General features: G+C 31.4%; 4 protein-coding genes across 10 annotated transcripts in view; 3 read left to right on the top strand and 1 right to left on the bottom strand.

The window, feature by feature from the left end:
* Positions 1–42: 42 nt before the first annotated feature.
* Positions 43–17,014, top strand: LOC117600437 (KICSTOR complex protein SZT2). 2 transcript variants are annotated; one of them, XM_034315874.2, is made up of 27 exons: positions 47–445; positions 594–911; positions 984–1,061; positions 1,151–1,553; positions 1,633–1,853; positions 1,957–2,341; positions 2,463–2,712; positions 2,809–3,549; positions 3,737–3,936; positions 4,070–4,233; positions 7,906–8,209; positions 8,300–8,488; positions 8,560–8,723; positions 8,798–9,104; positions 9,189–9,565; positions 9,640–9,742; positions 9,812–10,651; positions 10,725–10,992; positions 11,090–12,990; positions 13,073–13,167; positions 13,265–13,694; positions 13,759–14,134; positions 14,209–14,374; positions 14,447–14,663; positions 14,742–15,805; positions 15,919–15,951; positions 16,903–17,014. In XM_034315874.2, exons 1-27 carry the CDS (start codon positions 425–427, stop codon positions 16,906–16,908), a joined length of 9,621 nt encoding a protein of 3,206 aa, XP_034171765.2. In that variant the 5' UTR covers positions 47–424; the 3' UTR covers positions 16,909–17,014. The 2 variants fall into 2 exon arrangements, with proteins under 2 accessions (XP_076548809.1, XP_034171765.2); XM_076692694.1 differs by lacking the exons at positions 15,919–15,951; positions 16,903–17,014 and having other exon boundaries at positions 43–445; positions 14,742–15,117; positions 15,186–15,357.
* On the top strand, positions 16,905–17,997 carry LOC117600441 (mitochondrial inner membrane protease ATP23 homolog). The gene is made up of 5 exons (XM_034315883.2): positions 16,905–17,097; positions 17,216–17,261; positions 17,331–17,412; positions 17,471–17,695; positions 17,800–17,997. The coding sequence occupies exons 1-5, from the start codon at positions 16,905–16,907 to the stop codon at positions 17,995–17,997; spliced, it is 744 nt and encodes a 247-aa protein (XP_034171774.1).
* Positions 17,844–21,511, bottom strand: sax (type I BMP receptor saxophone). Its single transcript, XM_034315882.2, has 7 exons — positions 21,376–21,511; positions 20,981–21,150; positions 20,657–20,897; positions 20,309–20,577; positions 19,596–20,236; positions 19,284–19,515; positions 17,844–19,209 (listed from the first exon to the last, which is right to left on the bottom strand). Exons 1-7 carry the CDS (start codon positions 21,434–21,436, stop codon positions 19,072–19,074), a joined length of 1,752 nt encoding a protein of 583 aa, XP_034171773.1. The 5' UTR covers positions 21,437–21,511; the 3' UTR covers positions 17,844–19,071.
* The window catches only part of LOC117600438 (band 4.1-like protein 4A), a 37,925-nt gene continuing 37,345 nt past the window's right edge, over positions 21,393–21,972 (top strand). For 4 of the 6 annotated variants that reach the window (XM_034315880.2, XM_034315879.2, XM_034315877.2 and 1 more), the window contains exon 1: positions 21,505–21,926. The gene's annotated coding sequence lies outside the window, so the exon portion shown is untranslated. Of the gene's footprint in view, positions 21,927–21,972 lie in introns of all 6 variants that reach the window. The other 2 variants (XM_034315876.2, XM_034315875.2) reach the window with 2 other exon arrangements.

Raw genomic sequence — 21,972 nt, 5'->3', positions numbered from 1 at the left:
TTATTTTTGTAAAACTATATCTTTTACTTTTTAAATTGTATAATTTATTACAAATGTTTAAATTTCAATTGTATAAACATTTTTTTAGAGGATAATTATTAATTTAAACATAGTGGCAGTAAATAAAATAAAATTATCAAAATGGTATCACTCTTGTATATATATACATATATATACATACAACTTCACTGAGGTTATATTATTCCTGCTAAGTTGTTAAGGTTATATTGTATGTATTGAAAATTTAACTGAACATTAAAATTGGAGGGCAATAACGTGATTTTTCGAGTTACATATGTTCTTATAAGACATAATGTTTGATTATGTAAATACATGTTATAGTAATTTATTTAGAACTTTAATTTTTTATTAATACGTAATTAATGCGTAATTTTGGATACCAAAATAAATAACAATAAACGCCATGGCTTCTACAAAAAATGAGGTAATTCATATTTATATAAGTATTATGTATTTTATGATAAAAGTTGTATTTTTATTTAGCATTATAATTTTATTGTTAATATGTTCCCTTTCATAATTTTTTAAATATAAATAATTTATATATAATCAAAGAAAATATTATTTTGCAGGAGAAATCCATTTTAGAAGCAGATACTGTCTTCTTGTTAATGAAGAAAGGTTTTCCTATATCTCGAAATGTAAGAGCCCAATGGATGATAGAACATTTAGATACTGTGATAACCATACAGACTCCAAGTTTTAAAAACAAAGAAGCACCAGAATTAGAAGTTGTATCTGTTTTACCAAAGACAAAAGTGGAATCATGGTCTTCTGAAACAAGCCATCAGTATCTGTATAGAGTAACTTCTACAACTTCAATAACATTTTTGGCTCACAAATACAGGATGGTTTTTAATTTAGATTTAAGTCCATCACTTGCAACCATAGTAAGTATATATGAGAATATGATCCATAACACAGACATTGTGGCCACATTACATTGCAATGTTTTATTGCAGGATATAGAACATGGTGAAATTGTAATAGATGAAGTATATATAGCAACAAAACGATTTTTGGAAAATATTATTAAGCCTGTAAATATTGATTTATTTTTTTTCTATAAATAATTAATATGAAGTCCTTGAATTTGTTTCAATAATTAAGAAATTTATTATTCTTACAGTTCACCATTCCAGGAAGTAAAAGAATAATACAACCAGAAATTTATGTAACTATAATTGCTCACACACCATTTTTTACAAATCCTGCACAGCAAGTTCTAGTACAAGGTTGGCTAGTAACTATGGATAATGTCAGTCAGCTTACAAGCTTTATAGAGAAACAACTTAATATATTAGAAGAAAAAATAGCATGTATTACTGCTATAGCTAGTCAACAATTGGAAAACTTAAGAGCTGAAAGTGAACGTTTGGTGGGAGGACTTTTTGAAGAAAGCAATACTTGTTTAAATAAAAGTAGTACATCTGGTACTAATGTTTCAATAATTTCTCCAGAATCGAACTTCGTTAATATGTTGAGATATGGAATGTTAGCACTTACACTTCTACCAGAACACAGTTGTGCACGTAAGTTTTACAAGTGCACATTGAAACATATATTACATCAGTATACATAAAACATATTAACAAGTAATAAACCTTCTAGATATGATCGTTGTATCAGATGGTATAGTTGGAACTACAGATGTTCATGTCTTAGATTCTGTTATACAACAGCTACGCGCAACAACGATTGCATGCAGTTTTCTACACGTTGGCAGTGCATATCATCCACATTGTGCAGATGGTTTAGTTCCATATCAGGATTTGTTACATTTTATTGCTAGGGCTACATTGGGTACTTATATGACTTTTATTTCACATTCTGTAAGTAATTTTTTAAATAATAATTAAAAATTACTTTAACGTGCCCGCTGTTGAGCCCGAGAAATGAATTTACAATAGATTGTGCAGTAATGTATGGTTATAGGCACATGCAAACGAAACAGAAATGAATATTTATCATGCAAATTTTTTATGCTGGCAACTATATCGTGAAGTGAACTGTAGTAGTTTACCAGATTATTCAAACTGGAATTCTAAAAACTCTTTGTTTTATGAGCAAAAATCCGATCAACTATTACAAAAGAAGCAAATAGAAGATAAAGTTACTTGTACATTAAGTAGCTTGCTATGCTGTCGTCTTCGTGAAGGATATTTAATAAAACGTGCTAATGTGAGAGATGAAATGCTTGAAATTTGTTTTTTATTGTTATGGAAATCTAGTGTTTCGCTCGAATATGTAATAGTATGTCCTTGGTCTACAAAGTCATTATCTGCATCTAATACAATACAATATAAAATTACTATAGAAGGTAAATAAAATTGAAACTTGTTTTACTATAATTGCAGACAATATTAATAAATTGAAAATAAATTTCATATAAATTTATTTTATGATAAATGTATATGAAAGGAAAAATTACTTTGTTATAGCCCCGTATGAATTTCTACACGACATCACATGTTTATCGAAAAAACCACTAAAATCACAATATCGTCAAGGTGTTGTTAATTGTTTCTGGACAGCATTGACTTCTTTAACAGAGAGTGATACTATGCTTGCACATTTTAGCTGGTTTCCAGAATGTGGTTGGACTTGGTATAGTGTACCAGATACCATTAGAAGCGGCATGCCAGTCTTTTATTTGTCAGCTTATCCTTCACCTAATACAGTACAACTTAGGTATTTATGCAAACAAAGCTAAAGTTAATTTATCAAGTTATCAAGTGTTTGAAAATGCTAAAGAATGTCAGTATAGGCATATATACTTGTTTTCAGTGATGCAGCATGCCCACAATTTGGACAAATATGGCAACCAGTAGTATCTTTAAATCCTTTACAATGGGCTCGTTGGATGCATACACAAAGAGTAACATTAATTTTATCACACGATAGGCCAGTGCCAAAACATTTACACCAGGCAAATCAAAGCGGTCGTTTTCAGTGTGTTCAAAGTCGTCAGGCAGCTGCCGTTCTCTACGCCATGTTAAAAAATTGGGCAACGTTCGTCCTCGTTGAAAACCACACATATGTACAATTTATTTACAGAGAAGCAGATAAACCTCCTGTTTCATTTTCATTAATTCGTATTAATTGCAAAGCTCTTTGTGTTGTCCTTAACATTGCATTCGCAGCTGGAACAGAAGGGGTCGTTCGACATAATGTCGTGGTTGATCTTTTAGATAGATTATCAAAGCTTACTTTACCAAATAGACCTACGGAACAAAAGGAAACATCTTCTTGCACAATTATACATAAATCTTTGGAAAGAATTTTGATTAGATATGAGCGAATGCCAACTGATTTAAATTCTATTGTATTTCCGGATGGAACCCAAACAAATTCAACGCGAAATACACAGATATTTGGAGGAATTTTGACAACTAGTTTGTCTAGATATCTGTATCATAATCGATGGCTATGGCACATGAAACGACCATTTGTGCAAACAATTCCGGGGATTACATTACCAAGATTGAATATAACTGCCATTGCAAGAATTCTGTCTACAATTACAAAGTAAATATTTTATATTTGTATTTACTTTTTCATGACTACGATCTTTAAGTTTACAAAGAATTGAGTATGTTATCAATTAATTATTGTTTATAGATAACATACCCATGTGACATATATTAATACATATAATATATTATTAATTTTGAATGTTTAGAATATAAGAAAATATATTGTATGTTTGTATTAGGATGCGTTTAGTTGAGGGTTTTAATTTTACTTATTCAGCGGCGGGCATCATGAATATGGTTCTTGAAGTACAAATGCAAGGAGTTGGTAAAGGTGATGCATTATATCCATGCATTATTCAATATATTTTATTTCCTCCACATGTTACATCGAATACAACAGTAGAACGCGACAGTGCATCCGAAGAAGATACAGATGAGGGTAAAAATTTGCTTACTTTTATAGCTGATTTTTATATATAATTACAAGGACCACTAATGTAATTCACGATATTTAACAAATTTTTCAAGATACAAGAAAATAAAAATTGGCAGTACATTTCATTATGTTTTAGGTACCGCCGATGGCGAAGTGAGTATGGATGACTTTGAGGGTTTTGGTGACTTCCAAATTGTTTCTGAAATTTGGATTGAACCACAGTGCGGTTTCTCACAACTACCAGCACAGTCTACCGCAGCTTATATGCATCAGTTGCAATACCATGAGATCCCAGATGCAGTAAGTACATATATTTCTATAAATATCATCCTTTCTATATTTATCTGTACTCGTAGACTAAATATATATAATTATTCGTGATTAGCAGGAAGTAAGTACGTTAATATGTATTTTAAATGTTAAATAATATTCATTGTTCATTTATTATTGTCTGATGTTTTAAATCTAAAAAATTATATCAGAGGTATCATCGTATCGCAACGTCGTATGCTTTTTAATATCACACTCTGACATCAGTGTACTGATATTTATTTCTTGAATTATTCTTAGAATGATAAGATATCGATGTTCAATACGTTTTTACGCGCTTCTCCTTTGAAACATATGATTTATGAAAAGAAAAAGATTTTCTAATTGTTTAAATGTTTGTAAGCTTTAATTCTGTCTTAGCTTTCTTCATTCACAAAACACTGCTACTATGATTGTTGTTACTTTGGAATCAGTTTTAAATAAACTTTAATTATCGGTTAATTCAAACTTCAACAAAATAATCTCGAACTGTAATTCATTCTAAAATATCGGTATTTGAGAAACTATTATATTTACTTAAAACTTAATCAGAATCAGTTATCAGTTTGTCGATGTTGACAACCAATTTGTTTGTAAACGGATATTCATTTCTTTCAACAGAAATATTTCGAAATAATCCAGGATATAATATTAGGGCAAGAGAATTCTGGTGGATCGAATATTTAATTAGTTATAATCAATTATTGAAATTAGAAATTACAATCAATTTATTGTTGGGAAAACTTTTATCTTTCCTGTACAGAAATTGGGAACTGTATTTTATACAAAAATGGTTCCTTATTTTATTTGTGAATATAAACCCATGTAGCATTATTTACTTATTGATATGTTTGGAATGCTAGATAATCTTTCTGTTTCGCAATGCTATCGGTTAGGTACATTTAACGCATTATTGATTCCTAATAAAAAAAATCAATCAAAATTGTTTTTTAGTTTGCAAAATATTTATCAGTACGTACACGTGTACAAAATAATGCGAAACAATACTTTATATAATGATTAAAATCTTATCATTTGGAGCTACATTTTCTAATATAGTGTTGGTCTGTTGCGGTACTAATGGTAAAATAGGTCGACAACAATGTGGAAAGATTCTATAAAATATGTTGCAATATTACACTATAGAAAATATAATTAAATATTGTGATATCTTGTGTTTAATCTATATCATAAAAAAAGTCTTAGCTGCTTCATTGTAAAACTTCATAATCCATTTTCACAGCTTATTTGTAATAAAGCTACATCTCTCTTGTAGCTCAGAAACACACTTCAAGTATAGATACAAGTATAAGATAAATGTTATCTAAGTTTTCGTTACCTGGAACGTGATTACCGATCGTCAAAAGGCCAAACTTCAAGGTGCATTTACTGATATGTAATTTCTTGCATTAAGACAGAACAAATTGTATCAGAAATGTATTCGTATCATTGTATTTTCAATGAAATATTTGTCAAGCAAAGTGAGAATGAATAACTAATGAAGCAGGATAACAATGTTATTTCTTTAACGAGTTGCCAAGTATAGAACTTTTCCTGGAAAAGTTTAAAGGTTTTTCTGTGCTCAAAGGATTTATTATTATATAATTATTATCTATTTGAAGATGGAAAAGAATTTTGTTACAAATATGTTATAAAAATGTGCAAATTCGTTTGATTGCAGACCCATTTTCACACATGCAATTCATTTAAAATGTTCATTTTAGGTACTTCATAAAGTAGCGGATTAAAGAATATGAAAAAGTAATATAACAATACTTTTAGTAGAAAATTAAAAAGGAAATGAGTGTATAAAGTTGTCTATCACTAGGTGTCGTTATCATTGCCGAGGTGGGGCTTCGATATCGATGAGGGTACTCAGAAACAGATTTTTCTATCAGTCAGCTCTGGTATATATAAGGTCCAACACGCGCCCAACTGTTTATTAGTGTTCTGATTACTTTTTTTTACCGAAGAACCTTCTTTTGTAATGTTCGTCCAGTTCCAACAAAGAAACTTAACAGTTTTGTACGCGGGTGAAATAGTCTCTGAAGAGTGATCAGGGTCTTTAGTAAAAGATTAAAACGAGTGCCGGTGAAAATTAGCTAGTGATATTTACAAATTATCTTGGAAAATTAACAGAATTAACTTCAATTTTTGTTATTTAGAGAGAGAGGTTTTATTGTTTGATATTACAAGATTACCATTTTATGGAAACTGTGAAGACTGTGCTGTAAATGTTTTATAAATTACTTGGAACGTTACAACTTTTTAATATTGTTTTATACATTTAAAGAAGTGAAAATGTAGGGAATAATTGAACTTTAATCAGAATATGAAACATCTTATGTATTAGTAGTAACATTTACAGCTTTAATTGATTATTAGTTACAAATTACTTTTATTTATAGATGATACCTGAGTTTATTGGACGCGCCTTTCTTCTGTGCGATATCACGTGATTTATTGTTCCCCATTTGAGGATCGTCTTTTTGTTTGTATTAGACATCAGCAAAGTACAAATTGAAATAATCCTATGGAGTTGGTATTCGACGAACAAGAAGGTTTAACTATCTACGAAGATACTTTGATAGGAGATACGATTTCGACGAAAGAACGAGTCAATTATCTTCGTACAGACTGACTGCATGGACCTGTTGTACCCGTAATCTGCATGACTTGCAGTTGGAAGTGAGGATCTAGGCAGTGAGCAATAACGCTTTGATAACTTGCCAGATCTAACTCTTCCAGCTCAAGGTCTTGCTGATTATCATCTATCTATAAAAAGGAACGGAACTCTTCTAAATACCTTTGAATAATTTTCCTACCTAAGGGATTATGGTTCAAGTGGAGAAGTGGTCTCTACGCTTTGTATTAAAGTGAGATTCAACTCCTCCAACTTACTCCTGGTCCCTGATATTCTTCGAGGCTTCTCGCCTCCTATCAGAAATACATCTTCCTGCTACGGGTTATATCAGTAAGGTGATAAGGGAAGCTTTCGTGGACGGATACGATTGGTGTTTGGTTAATACCTTAGCGGACGGACGTGTTGCAATAGAGATAAAAATCTTTTATCGGTGGGAATGTTTAACTACGTATAATTGTTTGCAAGATTAAACTTTATTTACCTGAGCACGCCATTTCTTCTGCATTATACGAACTTTATACACTCTGTTTCCTATTATGTATATATTATTTATTTATTTGTTATGCGTTTCTGTAATAAATTATGTAAAATTTTAGAACCTTTTAAACGTTTATTTTTTTAATTGTGTAATGTTCATTTTCTTTCATCCTTCTTTTAAAATCCCCGTTTAAGATGGTATGTAGACGAGTGCAGAGAGTATTATATTTTAAAAGAGCAATCTGTTTTATGGTACCACGGTTGAATCGTTTAATTACGTGAAAATGGGTCGCAAAAGTAGAAATATAGGGCAACTGGAAATTTTCCATCGTGAAAAACGGAATTCCTTTTTGCACGATAGTCAAGCATCGCAGCTCAAAATCACCCGGCTTTTAATGGGTGAAGAATACATATTTTACTTCCGCTCATCCCGGCTTTTATATTAAAATTTCAACTTGTACAACTATTTTTATTTTTATCTACATATACCTACCTGGATCCTTATTTTATGCTTGTTATACTTTATTATTTTGTTACATTAGATTGCTCGAATAGACGAAGAATGTATCAATGCCTTATTAACTTTGGAATACTTGAGTTTATTAAGTCAAGTAATACCCAGTGAGAAGAGTACCGACATTGTTTATGGACAAATCTATCAAGATAGTAAATTGTTAAAGAAAAGTAATAGAAATAACAAGAATAACAGTGCCAGTGCTGAAGAATCATATGAAGGATTATCAATGAACGATGAAAAAATACATATGATGCATTTCTCTTTTGATATACTAAATATACTACCAAAATGTCAACAAGCAGAACTATTATTTTCTATGTTTGGCAATGGTAAGAACGTATCCTGTTTTTCCTAATATGTTTAACATATTAGTCTTCAAGTTAATAACATATTAAGTATAACTTTTTGTATATCTTGAGGTTTAACTGATGCTGACCGAGGACGAGAAAGTGCAAATAAAATTTTAATGGATAATTTGCTAGAGCACATGAAACAATTGCACAACAAAGAACTTTTATTAACTTCAGCTGATTCACAGAGATTCACAAAAATGCTTCTTAATAGACGTCGTGTTGGTGGTCCATTTTTACCATTTTTTTCCCAAAAAGGTACTACCTTTTTCATAGAAAAATTAAATAAGATAGAGCAACATATAAAAAAAATATATTGATTTTAAAAGAATTTCCAGAGGATTCTTCATCTAATATCGAGCTAAATTTCTATCCACGTTGGAAGTGTTTTGTAAAAGGAATTAGTACAACACATGTAATTATTACAATCTTACCTGCATCAGAAAAGGATGTCCATTTATTTATGTCACCCTCGTATACAGAAGAGTGTTTAGTAAGTAATAATTTCAAGTTCAGCTGCTTGTATGTATTAATTATATGAACATAATGATCTGCTCATTATAATAGAACGAGTCGAAGCCGGATAATGATTTTATGGATGATCCTGCAGCAAGAATAGACGAACAAAGAAATCCTCAAGATTTCGAAGGAAGTTTGGTCATTCCCGTTTATGTATACGATTGCTCCTTAGCTTTGTTAATTGACACGTTAATAGACAAATTAAAGATATCGCATAACAAAGACATTTATCAGGATCATACGTTTAGAGTAAGTCATCAGGAGTGTAAAGACTTTGTGGAATTAAAATCTGATTATAGTTTAAAGCCAATCACTTCTGAACAAAAAAGCGAAGATTCAGAGAATACTTCCAGTGGTCAGTATAAATCCAAACTGATATTTATTTCTAACAAAATTAATCCCAGTATAGTGATAGTTATTAATTTGTTTGTTACAATAGACCAACGAAGTCTGATGGAGCACTGTAAGTTATTAAGTTTGGCTCACTGTCATTGTTACGTGGTTGCTGTTTATAAATCATTGGTACTGCAACAATCCCTCAGTTACGAGGACATGGAAGCTGCGGTAGAACAATGCGAAGAAACTTTAATTGAAATAAACATAACAAATTATTTGCGATCCGTGTGCAGACATTTGAGTAGATTGTCTGACAATGATGCGTTAGATGAACTGAAGGCTACTGTGTGCGACGATGTTAAGCCCTTACACGATTTAATTAAAGAGAAATTTGAGAAGATAATTACAGTTGCCTTTAGACCCGTACCTGCGCACCCTGAATTTTATTATTGTTCACCATTTTGGTCGGATAATGAAGCGGTTTGTTTTCCACTGAATACTGTACCAACATATAATGGAAATTCCATAAATGACTAAAACATTGTTATTAATAGGATCTTGTTGGATTTGAAAGAACAGAAAGCATCGATGCAATGGAGGATCTCGCATTTCATTCAATAAATACTGATTATGCATCGCAAAGCCTTCACAGTACGGGTAAGCGAGGAATAACTATTTTACTTTGTTTTTAACAGGATATAATAATAAATAAATGTTTTACAACAGGAAATATGTCGTGGCCAACCAGAGATATACATAATATAACAGATCTTTCAAGTCATAGCTCTGAAGAATCTCTCGACAGTGATTTTCAGGAACAGAACATTTATAGAAACGAACAACCTCTCTTTTTACAATTAAATTGTTCTGTGCGATTTCAATCCAAGTCTGGGTTTTGTAGTATTCCTGTAAAGTCTCTACCAACTTGTTTCATGGAAATTATTCAAAAAATGGAAGATTATAAAGACAAAAACATAGTTGGTTTAAATTTAACCGATTTAAAAATCACTTTGGATATCATTTGCTTAAATCTACCAAGGGAGGTGTTAGAAATAAGCCTGGAACGCTATTCAGGTTTGAGAGCAACATCCTTTTGTAGCGGTTCTCCAGTTGGTAGCTTGCGAACGGAAAGTGGAAGCAGTTTGGAAAATAATGCTAGAAACGAGTCGTTTCAAGAAAGAATGTCCCACCTTCCTTTGAATCAGCATAATGCTATCAGCAATTTGAAAGACGAAATCGAGTGGCTTTTACAAGATGAAACTGCAACTGCTCTTTTGGATCGGCCATATGTAAACGAAGAGATTTTAAATTTCGTCGCGAATCATATTTCAGAATCAACGGATAGATTTAGTTGTAAAGTAGAGAAAGTAGCTTTGCATTTTGTTTTTCCTTCGGAAGATAGTAAACCAAAATTCATAAGCGAATTGAAGAAACTCCAAATCGACAAATATTGTATTCGAGAAGAAGGGAATCTATTTTATTTTGTGAAGAATTTGGAACAAACATTGGCTGATCCTGTGACTGAAAATTCCAAAGGTGATAATAGAGGATTAAAAAAGAAAAATGGTATGTCTCCTTTTTACATGAATTATAAGTATTATAATGTATAAATTTTAATTTGTATATTTTCAAATTCTAGACAATGGTGTGGAAGATACAGGACAGGAAAAAAAATATTGTACGGAAAGTAACTTGAGAGCTCACTTTAAAGCTCAAAAGAGTTATTCTGAAATGTCTGATGTAATTAAGGAAACATCGGGAATGAGTGATGGATGCAAACAAGAGGGTAATTCTAAGAATGGTTTCCAGTGGCTAATAGATCTTGACAATCGTGAAAGTTCTTTACCAAATTTCTGGTTGATTTTAAACGTTGAAAATGACTATGTCAATGTCTACTTCCATTGTAGGTATGTAATACTATATCGACACTAAATGAAAGCGTCATAGAACAAAATTACAATTGGATGTTGGGGTAAATGACAAATTGCTATTGTGATTCAACAGATTTTTGGAAATTGTGTCACCAGAAGTAAATAGTTACTGGCATACTCAGAAGATGTTGGTTTCCCAAATAAAATGCACCTGTCGCAGAGTAAACCAGTATTTACTGTTACAAAATCTTCACAAAACGAGTAAATGCTCGGAGCTTTTGGAAACTGACTCGAGCGAAGATTACAATTGGAAATCTGAAACAGCTAATGAATTTAGCAGTGCCATGCAAAACAGTTCAATACTAAACTTCACGCCAGGAATGTTCCGATGTCGGGTTGTTTGGAAATTCACTTTCCGTCTACATCCTCGATTGAAAACTGGCCCTGGAAGATCAGGACTTTCCCGAGGTATAAAAGCTTTACACGGCGTACTTGATAGATTTGCCGTAAGTAATCGAAGCAATATGTTTGTGTATCAAGAGAATAATAAGAACGTGTTTTACTTAAGACTACACGAACAAATAACTAATGGAAAATCTCTGCAAAATAAATTGTCAGAGAGCGACGAGCAACTCGTTGTTTCTAGAAGTAACAGTGTAGTTTCGTTGTCGCAAGTTAAATTAAATGAGAATATCGCATCGAACGATACAAGACCAAGAGTTCGATCCTTCAGCGAGAAAGAGTCAAACGTTCTAAACAAAACTGAAGACTTGATCATCCTGATGGTGCATGGAATTTCTGATGCAGGTCCAGAAGTAAAACGAGATTTGGTACAAGTCCTGCAAAATCGTTTAGATGATGCGGTGCTTGAAGTTTTGTCAATCATGTTAGCACGAAATCCAATGTGTAAATTAACTCCTGCCGATGTTCATTTTATCCAACCACCAAAGTCGCCAGAATCTGTGATACAGCTGAGCATACAAAAATACTGTATACCGCATGTTGTCGCTTTGGAGTTTTATTTACGACAAAATATACTTCAGTTCTTGTATATACCAAAGTATACCGATAACAGACCAGAATATCACTTCCAGGAATATTCGCAGCTCGAAGAGCCGACGACGAAGAGTACCGAGTCGGATATATTCTTATATAATCAGAGCCATTCCAGCGGCAGCAAGGGTATCGCCTGTATAGCGTTGTCGATTACAGGAACACCTGAAAAATCATCAGTCGAATCGTTGGAAAATGAAGAAGCAAATGATAGTTTTCCTGAAACGATAACCACTCAAGATTTCGAGAACATCGTGTCTACGTCAGTTTTTGACAAAAACTCGGGTGAATCGCCACCCTTGATTGAATTCAAGATCTGGAAACAAGGGAGAGTTAATCTAGAAACGTTAGGACAAAAGTTGCGTTCCGCGGTTAAACATGCTATTTGGGATTTAATTACGGAATACAAGTTTCTGTCTACCCCTTTGATAGAATCATTTGAAAGAAACACTTTGGAGACATCTGTTGAACCTAAAAAAGGACAAACATCGGCGAAGATTGAAAGTGTAGCAATAGCAGCACAAGATCGGTTCGAAACAGGCGAAGAAGGAAAATTACATAGCGTTTATTGTGTTACATTATCAAAATGGTTTCAGTTTGCTCTGGAACTTGGAGTTCCATCCGTGAAAAAACATGAAGTCATCATCACCCATAGACACGCTATATCTACAATCATTAGAGAGTTAGAAACTCTGATACAAAATCAAGTACCGGATACTTCTTGTAGAACGTTTATTCTAAGAGATAGACAACCTTTTGTTGAAAAATTTGTTTTGAATGAAGAATCGACAAGAAATAATGAAAATAATTATGTTTTACCAGAGAATAAAGAAAATGTAGATTTACCTTTCAACGTACCATGTGATTTTAATAAGGACGTATCAGGATCCTGTACCAAATGTATTTTAATTGCTAGAAACTTTTATCAATGGAAAGCTTCTTTCGATAAAAAGGTGCAACCAGAATTACTTATTCCAAAAGGTAAAACGAAGTTCGGATTTGTAATAAACTAATGAAATTCTTTCTTTCTTGATCTTTCTTTCACTTTTTTTTCATGTTGTAGATCAAAAGGTGCTACAGAAATTTAATCCTTTATTATTGGAATCTAATTTTGTATCAAGACAACGAATATTGCTTGCTGAAGTTCAAAGTAATAATGTAAGTGATAATATAATAAAATCCTTCTAGGAATATAAAAAAATAGTTACACTTGCAATGCTCTTAAAAAAGAATCTGTTTCTTTGCATTATCGTAGATTACTATCTATATGTATAATTGGTCAAAGGAAAAATCTGAGAAGTTGATAAAACAAACTACCGCTTTGGGTACATGGCTTTCTTCGAGGTCGAATTTTTTGACAAATGTAATAATGCACAAATTGGGAATATTTCATCACCAGTTACACCCTTCAAGGGATCAAACAAACTCCCAATACTTTCAAACTGTGGATATGGAGAGTCTTACGAAATTTTCAAGTGGTGCATCGCACAATGATGGAAAAGATTGGACGAAATTTAATAACAGAGCTCAAAATATAAAACACAATCAGTTTTCGTGGAATGAAATAATTGGTCAAATGATGCGCGATGTAAAACCCAATAGTCATTTTCATAATAACGATGATTCAACTGTAAAAGCTGTTCATGATTTACAAGATTTACGGTGTCGTGAGAAGAAAGGAAAAGGTAAAGTTGTTTTTGAAGTTAAAGTGTTATATAAAATTTTAAAACACAATTTTAAAATTTTCAGAGGATTTAAACAAATTATATGCAATGTGGCAGAACCGTAGTGCTACTCCAAACTTTCCAGTTTCGATTACTGCTTTAAATACATTCAAACAATATTCTCGTTTGATACATTTTTGTCATACACCGTTATTATTCTTACCTTCATGGCGTTTACAATCTGCCGCAACAAGAGATCATTCGCTAACATTACAATCTTCGTTGAACCAAAACATTAACGTTTATCAACAATTATCGCAACAAGAACGAAAGAATCAAAGTGAACAAACAGACCTTGTAAAATGGCATCAAGAATTATGTAGCCTAATGTTATCTGAATACAAACAATATCTTCAAATATTGGGCTTTAGTCCTGTTCAACTGGAAGCAGTAGATAAAAGGTGAAGTTTTTTGTTAAATAATATAATTACATATACATAGTAATAATTAATAATATTTATATGTATAATTACAGTTCGGAGAAGCAAGTTCAACAACAATCTTATTATCTCAAAAAGTCAATGCTTGGAGGAGTATTACTATTTGAAATTCATTTATCCCAACCATTTTTCATTGTTAAATTACATATTATTGAATGCAGTCGTTTCCAAACAAAAACTAGCAGCGCTTTAATTAATCAAGTAAGTAATATAAGACCACGCAAGTACTATAAATTGTTGTATGTCTAATAATGAAATTTAAATTTGTTACAGTTTATGTTGAGTTTTGTGGATGCATGTGACAAAATCAAGATTAATATGCATTTGCATTCATTTACGTACGATTTCCATTTACGTTGCATCCATTCATATATTGCTGGTAGTGGATCTTGGTCATTACAGCAAGGCTATCATCTTATCCATTTTCTTGATGATTTCAATAAATATTACAGCAAAGCGCCAAATTACGCGAGAAATCTTATATATAGTGGTAAATGTTGTTATAAATATAAGTGAAAAACTATTATTAACAGGTAATTAATTTAAAAATCATTTGTTCATGTTTCAGATATAGTGACTATTCGCAATTTGACCATACCAGGTCGCATCCTCTATTCTTATTTATTATCTCATGAAAAGACCTATAACATGCGCGTGTTTGTAATGAAAAATGATCATCAGGATGCTCAAGAAAGTGAATATGTCTTAGTAAATTTAAAAAGTACTCCATTGATTAGTCATTGTGATACACAAGATACGAAGTATACCGACGATTTCGATGTTGCACTTATCGTGTCACATTTAGAACAATCTTCACAAGGAGATAAATCAGAAATTACATTAAAATATTATTTAATGTTAACTAGTAAAAGAGAATTATATCCAAAGAGAGAAGTAGAAAATAATAAACTTGGAAAGTTTCGCACGGTATACAGTATAGAAAAGTCTGTACCAAATACTTATTCTGAATCTATTACGGACATTTTCAAAGAATCTTTTTCAATTTTTCAAGAATGCAGTCAGGAGTCAAGTGATAAAAAAAATGATACTAAAGCATCTAGTCCAACTTTTAGCAGTAGTTATAATAGTACGAGTGCGCCAATACCTCCGCCGGTACCTAATTCTCCACTGACACAAAATGTAAATCCTCCAAGTGTATCAATAAATACTTCATCGCCGCACTTGATTCAAATACGACAGGAATCAATTAATTATTTGGGCTATTATTCATCGCACGAACAATTGATGCAAGAAACAATAATGTCGCAGGCAGAGGCAGCTCGTATGCATATAATGAATATGATAGAACGAGGAACACTTCAATGTAGAACACATCTCTTATGGAATAAGTTGTTGGAAAGTAAATCTACAATGAATTATATAGAATTCTCTGAACTTTGCAACTTAGCTCATGTCGAGCCTTTGTCAAATTTGGATCCAAGGCTCAGACCATTTGTTAATCAACCAGTTTCTTGGTATCAAACGTTATCAAAAGTTTTGCAAAACAAATATCAAGAACAGCATAAGCAGTTCAATACACCAGATGGAAACATTACTCATCTTCTTATATTACATCCAAGTTTCTTTCAAGTTTTTATGATGTTGACCATTGATTTACATGCATCTCGAGGGGTTCGTAATCATTTCTTTTTTTACAGATATTACACATAATAATAGAAGTTAATAATATAGTAATAGATAAAATGTTATATTAATAAATTTTATAATTTTATCCCTGTTTCTAGGACTTGTATGCAGTTTATTGTAAATCAGAAGAAGTAATTAATTCTTCGTGTTATATTGATGATATTTATAATCTAATTGAAGGGTTTGTGAATGCTTGTTGTTTTCATTTGTGGATGAGTCTCTACAGTTAATGATAACTATACATTCCAAACAAATTTTAAAGTACTTGTACTTATTATTTATATAAATATGTATGTATATTATAATGTATCTGACATCAAATAGAAAGTTAATTGTATTACATATAAAAAATTAAATACATTTTCGGTAACAGCTATTATCGATGCTGTAATTTTTACAAAAAATATATTTTTTTAATTAATCTCAAATTTATTTTTGTCAGATTTATAATAATAAACTCTAAATATATATATTATATATATATTGTATCTTTCACGAGAGAATAGTACCATCGAATGAATGAATTTTGTTTTGCCACACTCCGCTCCGAAAAGTGATACGCAAGCGCCGTACAACCGTGTGTTGTGAGCTACACGCTTGTTGGAAAGTATACCTAGTGATCAAGAACTTATGAATTATGATTTTCATTGAGTGTAGGGCGCAGAGTTCCAACATTGAGTATATTTTATTCACCATGTATATGAGCGATGTAAGGGAGTAGGTGGGAGGACTTTCTAAGCTCACAATCAGTCGAGCTGCGCGGAATACCATTCTCACGCGAAAGAAACAATACCTGTTGAAAAGCAATGGATAAACAGATCATTAAATATAATTTATTTCTTGTAATATTTTAATTAATTTAAATTTAGTTTTTCCTAAGTAAAACAACATACTAAATTTTACTTGTAAAAGCTAATATCACGTGATCCTAACATTACATCAACTTAAATATATACATATGTATATATTCCCAAGTTGTTGAGTAAACTCACGTTATAATCTACATGTTCAGTGCCGAAACAGCTTTTATATAGAAATAAAAAATCAATTTATATAAACTAATTATTTTACATGTGTAACAGTTATGACTGGTAAAAGCGATGAAGAATCAATTCCAGCTAAAAATAATAACACAGAAGCAGATTACTCTGATCTTTATCCAGGAAGAAAGAATGCTTCTTCACCAGAAAGTTGGATAAGCAAAATTCCTTTCTTCAGATCTGAGAGCTTTGACAAGATTAAATGTGAAACAAATGTTTATAGCTGTTTAAAAGACAGTAAGGTTTTCATATTTATTTTTTCAAGCAATATTATATATTTCTATGTTTATATTGTAATTTTTATATATGACTCAATTTTTCTACTGAAACAATAAAAAAGTTCAATTTGTTTCAGGTCCTCTAATCAAACTTATGGTAGCAGCATTAAAAAGTTCAGGATGGTAATTATTTGTCTTCATTTTAAAAAATTAATTAAAGTGTGTACTGAAAAATATTTATTATTGTTTCAGTGAAATTGATATTGGTCGTCACATTTCTTGTGAAATATGCGATGAAAGGGTAACAGGTGGATATGATCAAGCTTTAAATCAGGTGAGCATTATTAACAAAATTAATACATACCTTATATTTACTCATTTATTTATTTCAGATTATAGTTTGTCAAAATACTGCTACTAGTAAAAACAGAGTTCAAAGCACTTTGGGTCATGAAATGATTCATATGTTTGATTGCTGTCGTAATAATGTAGAATTAAACAATATAAAGCATTTAGCTTGCACAGAAATAAGAGCAGCCAATTTATGTCATTGCAGTTTTCTTGGTGCATTTGCCAGACAAACTGCTTCACCATTTAACATCAAAAAAGCACATCAGGTGAAAGATAATTATGCCACATGAAAATATAATTTTATGCTATACAATTTTAGAATATAAATACTACAAGTTTTTTTTTCTAAGCTATCATCATCTGTTTTTAGAGATGTGTCCAGGATAAAGCTGTTAGATCAGTAGTTGCTATAAAAAATGTGTCACAAGATGTAGCAAAAGAAGCTGTAATGCAAGTTTTTGATAAATGTTATAATGATTTAGAACCAGTTGGACGACGAATTCGTAGAAATTCTCTGGACATGAAAAAAGCATATTTAGAAGGACCATTATATGGGTATACGGAGTAATGTATATAATTTATGAAAATGTAATTAAAAAATTTAGTTGCAACTGAAATAAAAATTTCGCAATAAATCGAAGCACACATAAATTTAGTTAAAATTTAAAATATAATATTAATCTAATTTTACAAAACTGTACATAATATAACGTTAATAGCTAAAAACATTATTTTTAATAGATGAAACACAATCTTATTTAAAAATACTATACAATTTCGAAAATGAGAATATTAATGAACGTTAATAATGGGATTAATAATAAGTGTACTTATGATGGCGTCCTGAAATATATGTAAGTTCACACGGTTATATGGAATATAAAAATTATGGTAATTTTTTAAAACTATCTAAATAGAAGAAAAATATGTTGCTATAAAATCCATTGCATATGATATACAAGAACATAATATAGACTACAAGAGTATCGTTTTCAACTATAGCATACAATATTACATTTAGATCCAGCAGAATCATGGCATTTAAATGTACAATTTTTATTGTATAAGTTTTATTCTTATTTTCGCGAAAAAGTATATCTATAGAACAAAATAAAGAGATTTTTTTTCTGGTGTTAATAAATACGTGTTACTCAGCGTTCAATTAACGCTATGTACGATTTTTAAGACGCTTGTGACAACCTGACATTGATTTTATACTAAAGTTTTTGTAAGAAACACTTGTTTCTTCGAAAAAAACGTAAACTTTTGTACAAAATATATCTCTGTCAGGTTACCAGAAATGTGTTAAAAATCATGCGGACAATTATGCTGAAAACCTTGTGTATATGACGTTTATACAGGATGTTCTAAAAGTAATGTACACTGTGAAAATTATAAATTTTAAGCGTTAAACGAAATCAAACAGTCCTTTTCCACTTTGCAATTCTGTTTTAGATATATAACTAATTAGAAATTAAAATAACCTTTGATATTAACTGCAAAATGGTACAGGACCTTTCGATTTCTTTTAACGTAGAGAATTTGCGATTTTTACGACATAGACTACTTTTTGGATACCCTGTGTATATATATAAAAAAAGCGATCCACATCGTAAAAACCGCAAATTATGTATATATATGCTTAATCGAGAGATAAATGAACACGCATGTCACTAGCTGCTAATTTAATAAGTGTTTTTTTTACTCTAAGAACAGGTAAACGCGCTGCAGCTTTCCCATGCCAACATTCTTTCATTAATTTTCCCAAACCGGCCAGTGTCTGTGAAATAAAAATAATTTAATAACTAGTATGTTACAGCTAACAGAATATTCAAAAATATGTTTTATAATTACCGAATCAGAGTGCCATCTATTAGGAAGTGGTGGTCTATGTTGATCCAAACACACTAGTTTTCTCATTTCTTCAAAAGAAGGTTCTTGATTATTAGAAAGCCATTCTGAATATGGTGCAACATATTCTAGTCCAACACCATTGCTTATACATCTTCGACAAACTTCCCATAGTATTAAACCTAAACTGTAAATATCTGCCCGTCTAAAATTCTCTAAACATTCCGTGTTTATCCTGAAATTATTTCAAACTATATTTTCCAATTTTGCTCGGTGCCACTACATATAACTTTCAAAGGTTGTTCTGTTACATACGTTTGCTCAAGAATTTCCGGACTCATGTATCGTTTTGTGCCTTGTTTCAAATCAATTCTATCTGTAGATAGGCGATCTTGCGTTACTGCTAACGCAAAATCAGCAATTACACAACTCCCATTAGTTTTAACAAGAATATTTTTAGATTTCAGATTACGGTGTGCCATAGCTGGTTTTCCTCTAGTACCATGAATTTCTGTATGAAGATACAGCAAACCATTGACAATACTCAAGCAGATGCTGAACGTTTGATTATGCGTCAAAGAATGTCGTGATCGATTTAAGTAATCAAAAAGTGATCCCATTGGATGATAATGAGTTACCAGCCAAAGTTGGGTGCAACTCGCTCTACTTGTCATGTCGCTTCCCACATATCCAAGAATATTATCGTGTCTTGACGGTAAGAGCTGAGAATAAACTTCCGTTTCACGAGCCCAGGCTGCTTCATCTCGTGAAAAATATATTTTTACAGCAACATTTTCACCATGCCATATTCCTCTCCAAACTTCTCCACCAAATCCACCATTGCTGCCACTACCAAGACACTCTACTAATGTTACTTGTTTAGCCAAAGTTCTTTGAACTAATAATGGTAAACCGGAACCTGAACCACTTGTTAAACTTCTTCCATCTAAATATTCCTGTTTTAATAGAACATTCCAAGTAAGCATTATGAGTTGAAAATTGACAAAATGTATCATTTTATTTTATACCTTCAATGTACTGTCACCAGCTGCTGTTGCTCTAAGCTCATGGGAATGATTCATGGTAGTAGATGTTGGAGAGGAAAATGAGAAATGTAAAATAGATGGTTCCATTTCAGAATCTATGACAAGTTTATTACGTCCTGCAGCCAAAGTCCTCTTTCTACGGGTCCTACATACCAATAAATAAAATAACAGAATTCCAGTAATAATACAGAATCCTACCATTGGACCCAAAATTGCTAGTGTCAATTTAATTGCATAATTTTCTTCAACATCTAAAATGACATGTATCATTTTATCAGAAGAGTTAGATATTTGCATATTAAAAAATATATCAATATTGTATAGACCTACCTTGATTAAAATTATTTAATAAGGGAAATGGTCCATCATTACAGAAGTCTGTTTGACAACATTCAACATAATATAGCTCACCTCCAGAACTACTCACATGCCTTTTTTTACTGCTATTGTTTTGATTTACTCTTGATGGTAATTGCTTATTGCATGTAAATAACATTTGATCTATCGAATCAGTACATCCTCTACTTAAACTTTCTGTACCATCTGATTGTCTTACCCTAGATTTATAACACTATCAAATTAAAAGAAAAACATTACTTTATCTTAGGTTTCTTGTTCTAATAATTTGATACATTATTGTATAAAGAATATTACAGTAACAGCATTATAGCAGACTTCTTGATATAAACAGTCTGGTTCCTCACAACTATGACATTTAAAACGTTGATGCCCACCAATATTATCATTAGAATCCAAAGTATCTATAGATTTTTGTGGTTCTTCACTATCAAGAGAATCCAACAAAGTAAGTTTTTCTTTTTGTCCTGAAAATAAGTTCTGTTAATTACTAAAATACAGTTGAAGTTGTATCATAAAATCAAGAGAAACTAAGTAAACACTGAATTAAAGAAGTTGTTAAAGAACTTGTATATTTGCTGATAACCAAAAATATTTTACAGGTTATTAGAAAATCACACAGAAAAAGAAAAGACATTCTGTCTTTAAACAATTATCAAGTTTTAATTCATGTAGACAGTTTTATCACCTACCTATACATAATTTAAATGTTAGTGACAATATGAAATATGTGATAAACATACAATCCGCCATTGCTATGCAGGTCAAAACATAAAGAATTTGAAATCAAATCAACGCCCTTCCAAACATGTGTTTAGGTATACATCTCTACAACAGAGTAAAAAGTAACACTTATTTTTTGTGACAATAAATAAAACACTTAATACTTATAGGACTGACATTAAATTTTTGATATTTCATTTTCTTATTACAGAAAACAGATATGTCTAGATGACGCTACTATAGTTTCCCAACTTATCGACTCAAGAAAGAAGGGTTTCTAATTTTACGCAATTAGTTTCAATTTTTTTCGCTATATGGTGCCACATGTACCATTTCTCAGAGGGCGCATGCTATTTTAAATTTAAAAACATCGTGTGTATTTGTGTATAAAATAACTATGGCGTCTGACATAAAATGTAAGTACTCGTGATTTATTTGGAAACTTAATGGATAAGCTTGAAGAAGTGGAACTTAGAAAAGTGTTTTCTGTTGCAAAGTTGATTAATAATTATCTTTAGAGGTTTGTATGGATACGTATCATTAATATCTCAGGTTAAAGTATTCCC

Source organism: Osmia lignaria, chromosome 15, assembly GCF_051020975.1.
Source record: "Osmia lignaria lignaria isolate PbOS001 chromosome 15, iyOsmLign1, whole genome shotgun sequence".
Classification (NCBI taxonomy): Eukaryota; Metazoa; Arthropoda; class Insecta; order Hymenoptera; family Megachilidae; genus Osmia; species Osmia lignaria.
This window is presented reverse-complemented; position numbering and strand designations above follow the sequence as displayed.

Bases quoted from the DNA above. Each gene is read 5' to 3' on its own strand.
- LOC117600437 (XM_034315874.2), top strand. From the start codon at position 425: ATGGCTTCTACAAAAAATGAG. The intron at 8,210-8,299 runs GTAAGAACGTAT...GTATATCTTGAG, and splicing joins ATTTTCTATGTTTGGCAATG to GTTTAACTGATGCTGACCGA. The intron at 12,991-13,072 runs GTAAAACGAAGT...TTCATGTTGTAG, and splicing joins AGAATTACTTATTCCAAAAG to ATCAAAAGGTGCTACAGAAA.
- LOC117600441 (XM_034315883.2), top strand. From the start codon at position 16,905: ATGACTGGTAAAAGCGATGAAGAATCAATTCCAGCTAAAAATAATAAC. The intron at 17,262-17,330 runs GTAATTATTTGT...TTATTGTTTCAG, and splicing joins GCATTAAAAAGTTCAGGATG to TGAAATTGATATTGGTCGTC. The intron at 17,696-17,799 runs GTGAAAGATAAT...ATCTGTTTTTAG, and splicing joins ACATCAAAAAAGCACATCAG to AGATGTGTCCAGGATAAAGC.
- sax (XM_034315882.2), bottom strand. From the start codon at position 21,436: ATGGCGGATTGTATGTTTATCACATATTTCATATTGTCACTAACATTT. The intron at 20,237-20,308 runs GTATAAAATAAA...CTATTAAAACAG, and splicing joins CTGGTGACAGTACATTGAAG to GAATATTTAGATGGAAGAAG. The intron at 19,210-19,283 runs GTAATTATAAAA...TTTATTTCACAG, and splicing joins ATAGATGGCACTCTGATTCG to ACACTGGCCGGTTTGGGAAA.